This window comes from Trachymyrmex cornetzi, unplaced genomic scaffold (assembly GCF_001594075.2).
Source record: "Trachymyrmex cornetzi isolate Tcor2-1 unplaced genomic scaffold, Tcor1.1 scaffold88, whole genome shotgun sequence".
NCBI lineage: Eukaryota > Metazoa > Arthropoda > Insecta > Hymenoptera > Formicidae > Trachymyrmex > Trachymyrmex cornetzi.
Window position 1 is genome coordinate 719,927 of NW_017300223.1, and position 5,866 is coordinate 725,792.

General features: G+C 34.0%; 1 protein-coding gene across 1 annotated transcript; it reads right to left on the reverse strand.

The window, feature by feature from the left end:
- Positions 1 to 2,214: 2,214 nt before the first annotated feature.
- On the reverse strand, positions 2,215 to 5,706 carry LOC108769234 (methyltransferase-like protein 13). The gene is made up of 8 exons (XM_018520099.1): positions 5,278 to 5,706; positions 5,071 to 5,193; positions 4,236 to 4,452; positions 3,933 to 4,151; positions 3,566 to 3,825; positions 3,121 to 3,485; positions 2,865 to 3,046; positions 2,215 to 2,785 (listed from the first exon to the last, which is right to left on the reverse strand). The coding sequence occupies exons 1-8, from the start codon at positions 5,367 to 5,369 to the stop codon at positions 2,237 to 2,239; spliced, it is 2,007 nt and encodes a 668-aa protein (XP_018375601.1). The 5' UTR covers positions 5,370 to 5,706; the 3' UTR covers positions 2,215 to 2,236.
- Between the last annotated feature and the right edge of the window lie 160 nt (positions 5,707 to 5,866).

The following is a 5,866-nucleotide window of genomic DNA, read 5'->3' on the forward strand; positions in this document are numbered from 1 at the left end:
TGTACACATTACTCATATCAACTGGTGCCTAGTAATTTTTCACTGTTTTGCCAATGAGATTATTTTATTTTTAAATTGGCCAATCAGCGATACATGTGTGCAATATGCGATGTGTGCAATCGGAGCCCTCCCTCTAGCTTTGACCGTCATAGGCTTGAATATTCTTATACTTATAGCGTTTTCGGCCCGACCGGGTTTGCACCAACCTGGGTTGGATTAATGGCGTTTTGCGCTCTCCTATTGGTAGAGCGTGTGATATCAACCAATAGGAAAGATTAATCCAACCCAGGTTGGTGCAAATCCGATCGGGCCGAAAACGCTATTAGTGTAAATATAAGTCTTTTAGATCGAGAAAAGTTTTTATTTCCATATATTTATCGTTTTATTAGTCGTGGACTCTAGAACTTGCCACCATTTGCTATGCGTCATTTACGCGAGATCTGTTTTCTGTAGCTGAACTAGTGCACACCGGTGTTTGCACTGCTTACACTGACTCAAGACCTAGTGCAGCTAGTTCGGTGAACTCGTGCACTGAGTTCTGTTGCACTGGAACAAAAAAACACTGTCATTGACGCCATTTTGGGTATATGGGATCGATTCTGTATCTTCAATCAAGGTGAAAATTACAAAAGTGAACAAATTTACTAGGTATTGACCAATGAAATTATCAGTATTCTAGTAAATTCACTCACTTTTGTAATTTTCACCTCATTTCAAGATACAGAATCGATCCTCAGAAAACGCTTTAGTGTACACTTTTTGAACTAGTGCAACCAGTGCAGGAACAGAAAACAAACCTATAGTCAAAGAATTCCACCATGGTTGACAGTTGATAGTCCGATTTCGCGTTCGCGTCTTTTACACTATGAAACAGTGCTCACACCAATTCACAGATTCACTACCACATCGAAAGTATCTGCAAATGGCGGCGTTTAAAGGGACTCGAAATCTGACCATCAGAGATCGATACCCATTATGACTTGACTCCTTACGGCTGCATTTTCATGCTGACGCTCGACGCTCGATTCGAGCGTCAAACAGGTCATGTGATCAAAATTGACGAATACCAAGCATCAATTTTGATCACGTGACCTGTTTTGACGCTGAAAATGAGCGTCGAGCGTCAACATGAAAAAGCAGCCTACTATAGGGACTCTACCATGACGGAAAGTACAGTTCGAAGTGACAAACTGACAACGTCGCCGTAATGGATGGTGCGGAATGTTAGACGCGCGACTTTCGAATTCCTTTTCTCGAAATCATTTCGCATTGTTTCGCATGAATTCGTGGAATATGGCGGGGTAATGTGATTTTGTGCGATATTTCTTTCCGCTGTGATACGGTGCGCGATTATGAGTAATCAATGTAGGAAGTTCCGTGTAAAGAGTCGCATGATCATAATTAACATTGTCGGAAATTAGTAGTGTGCAATGAAGAAGAGGAGGAAGAGGCCTAGGAAGTATTGAGTGCCGATAGAGCAACCTTGGGGTCATTACAATTTATTACTTATGTATTGTTATCGCGAAATTGTCTATTTATCTCTATGATTTCATGGCATATTCTACATGCAATTTTATATTATAAATACGCACATTATAATATTTATATTTTCAATTTTTTATGTTTTAGATATTTACCAAGATATTCATGACATTTAATATAGTTTTATATGTAACATATTTTTTCAATGCATTTAACATTCACAATTACTTGAATCCTAAAAAAATAAAATTAGGCTTTTATACTTGTTAAATTTTTTAAACGATTACACTTCAGAGAAATGCAATATGTTAAACGTAAGAAATAAAATACCTTTTTTTTTTAAAGAAATTGTATAATTATTTTATAAGAAATATATAAATTTAAAATCGCTTGTGATAATTATTTTTTGAAATACGAATTTTAATCTTGCTTTAATTTTCATAAATTTCTGTTTTACAGTTTAACGAATTTTATAACTCTGCTGCTAAGCATCGTATTGGTGAGTTGAATTAAGCTTTATTTTAATTTCAAACAATTTATGAAAATTGTATTTATAAAATTAATATTTGAATCATTAAAATTATCGCACATTTAAAATCGTTTGATCTTTAGTATTGATTTGATAAATTGCAAAAAATATTTCCATTGAAAAGTAGTACATTGACAGAAGATATTTTGAAAGATACATGTTAAACACTATTAGAAATTATATTTTTAATTTTATTTGTCATGACGAATATATTTGTACAAAGCGTTACAATTCCGCAGATAAATTTTCTAAAAGTGTGGAATCGTCAAAAGATTCCTTGAAAGAGGATAATTTTCTCGTGGTTGCTTGTTTGTTCAAGTCGATGGCAGCGAGTCTAAGTCTATTTTTCCATTCTTTCGGATTGTGTTTTTCAACGGAACACATAACAATTTCATTAATTTCATCTTGAATAGCGTGACAAGTAATCGATTGGAATACTGATTTCAGATCATCCTTAGTTTTCTGTTTTAGGCTTTTGTCTCTGCTGACTAAATTCAAGAGAAAAAGACCGTTTTTCGTTAAACACGAGGCAACTGCTTTCAGCACTGACATTTCGAGAAATTGTTTAGGTGGACAACTCATTCCGATGGTGGTATCTTTGCTATCGATATCGAAAAGTATCGCCTTATACTTCGTCTCAGATGCCGCAACATCTTTAATATATTGAATTCCGTCTGCAATCTCCACTTTCATCCTGTCATCAATAACGAGATTGAAGTATTCGATAGCTACTTTTAACATAGTATTATCAATTTCGACTGCAGTAATTTTTAGCTGAAAAAAATAAAAATTTTTGATTTATATTACGAAAAAAAAAACGACTTAATAATGAATCCTATCTAAAGATACATACCTTAGGAAAACATTGATGTAAGAACATGCAAAGACCACCACCTCCAAGTCCTATAATCATAATATTGTCTTGTTCTTTTATATCGATTACTGCATTTACTCCAGTGCTCATATATATATGATGTTCACAAGCTAAGAATCCAGGATCGGCAATTTTCTTCGTTTTACCACGTCTAGATTTTGCTGTAAATAATTGTCATCAGTCACAATCATTGTGTCATTATCGTAAAATTTCCGAATCGATTATAAATTAGTACCGTCTTTTAGTCTGGCTTCGCTCTGAATGACATAAGGATTATTCAGAAACACAAGCCGCCTGAATTCGTGGCCATCCTTCTCTACTTCTTCGATAACAAACGATCCACTGATTTCACTTTTTCCTTCATAGCAAATATTTCGAACCCCAACATCTAAACCCAAAGAAAGAAAAGGAATATCATTTTTACTACACAAGCCAGCCGGTGCTAAGTTAAGAACGCAATTTTCTAATTCCGTTTTTACAGCATCCCAATTGTCAAACTTGTGTTCTCTACGTAAGGTAACAATTGCGAGTCTATCTCGCTGCGCGCTTTTCAGGACTTGCTGTCGTCCTTCTTTCGTACTGAACAACCAATCTGTTTCTCTGTTAAACCAAGAAAGAAAAATATATAGTGACAGCAACTCAATAGTAAAACATTTATTCAACTAATAAATCAAACGTACTTTCCCTGTGGGACAATGAAAGCTGCGTATGTCTTTGCCCCCTGTGTGCGTGCTTGATCGAGAACATAGACAGTGTATCGTGGATACTTATCACCTGGACGATGTAAATCCAATGATACTTCTCCCACATCAGCAACGCTTCTCTTGTAAAGACTATTGCACACCAATGCCGATTGTTGTGCAGATAATACAGCGGATATCACATCGTCTGTCGTAGATAATCGTTCCGGTGGGCCATTAACCAGAGCTATCTCGAGAACCTATCAGGATTATAATCTACAAAAATAAGTTTGACTAACTTGCTCATCTAGCTAAAGCTAAGATAAGACAACATAAGAATTCTAAAGATTTTTTATTATAAACATACGTTCTGGGATAATTTAGTAAATTTTGTAGCAACGATCACAAAGACAGGAATTGAACTGCCTTCTTCTATACGTGCTTTCAACTCAGCTTCATGACATCGTGCTATGCGAAACATGAAGCCTGAAGTAGGAAAGTATGACAAAAGCTTACGTAGAATGTGCTCTTGGAGCAACGATATGCAGATGTATCTGCCTCCGTTCCGTAACACTCGTGTGATTTCCTAAAGTAAATTTTAAATAATTTAGTTTATTGAAAACAAATTTTCTAGTAATTTTTCTAGTAATTTCTCTAATCGGAAACTTACTTTGAAATATCTATCAATTATAGACAATGTTGCCTCTTTGGTATCTGGCATTAGAGCATCCAGTGTACCTTTGTCGAGAACCACACTAAATTTTCCATCAAGATATGTCATTTGTGTAGCATCCATATGTTTGTATACTAGATCTGGCCTTGTACTGTTATTTATATCACGCATTTGTTGGATCACAATATGTGATATATCAATATTGACTATATTTCTGTAATATCAATCTTGATTTATTTTTTTATAGGAACTTAAAGTGAATTTGATAACTTATATATTATACTGGATTAGTACATATATTAAAGAGAGGCTGCTTTATATAAAGTATCTAAATGCAGTAACATAATGTCTAATCAATTTTGACAATGAAATAGTACATATATATTTTGCTAATATTTTGTTAAACCTGGCAATATCATTTATATTGAGTATTTAATCGTTAAATATATATATACTTTTATATTTCACTGTGCTAATTTCATGTACAGTAATAATAATAAAATAATAACTAATACAAGTTAAAAACTCCTTAAATCAATCAATAAAACAAGATTAATAAAAAAAGGCAATAGAAGTCTACCTCTGGTTATTAAAATTTCGAGTTTCGATAAACTTGAAATTTTAACAATCAGAGATAGACTCCTATTGCCTTTTTTTTACTAATCTTGTTTTATTCATGTGTGTGTACAGTAGTTTTTAAAATATACTAATCTAGTGTAATACAAGTGACTGAACTTGCTATCAAGTATTGACTATACATTATAAACCTAGCAAACTATGATTTATATAAATATATACATGTACACACACGCACGCACAAAAGAAATTGTACCTGTAACCAACATCATACAAAGACATGCTTAATGTAGAATTCCCACAACCAACAATCAGAATGTCATCTTTCATTTTGATATACTTCACAAGTATTTCACATAATTCTGGATATTCACCGTACCTAAAGCCAAACAAAATGAATAAACATTAAGAGTTACAAAAAAAAAACAATAAAATAACATTAACATAAATATAGAATGTTTACCATTCGAACGCCTTCTTGCCACGCTTTTTGAAAAATGTGTTCCAGTATTCCGCGTGACTGAATTCCTCATGCGCTTTTGGAAGGAGATTCATGTTTAGTGTATTCGTAATATCTGGAGACACTTGTAGTGTCTCGGCGCTAAGCTGCGCGAAGCGACACTGCCTTCTAAAATAAATACACAGGAAAAGCTGAATTAGCTGCTTGATATTATCTTCTAATATCACAGATTGGATTTCAATATTGCGTATTTTTTCCCGTATTGAGAAAGTTTGTTACAGAATAAATCATAACGTGATCTTGTCAGCTCCACTAAACAAATTTAATGTCATATCATGAATATTCCTGCGTAAAGTTTCCTTCCTGTTTTTTTTTTTTTTTTTGGAGAAAGAACGATATTCATCTGACGACAGATTCGCATAACCATGGTTCTTTTTCTTTTTATTTTTTTGGCTCTTGCCCAGTGTTGCCACGGGTCAAAAAATAATTTCACTAAATCTTTGCTTCAAAATTCACTAAACGGCTCAATTCACCAAGGGCCTCTTTCACCAACTCCGATTAACTAATGGCGAATTCGATTGGATGCACTAGT

Bases quoted from the DNA above. Each gene is read 5' to 3' on its own strand.
- LOC108769234 (XM_018520099.1), bottom strand. From the start codon at position 5,369: ATGAATCTCCTTCCAAAAGCGCATGAGGAATTCAGTCACGCGGAATAC. The intron at 3,486-3,565 runs GTACGTTTGATT...TTGGTTTAACAG, and splicing joins TTCATTGTCCCACAGGGAAA to AGAAACAGATTGGTTGTTCA. The intron at 3,047-3,120 runs GTACTAATTTAT...AATTATTTACAG, and splicing joins CGAAGCCAGACTAAAAGACG to CAAAATCTAGACGTGGTAAA.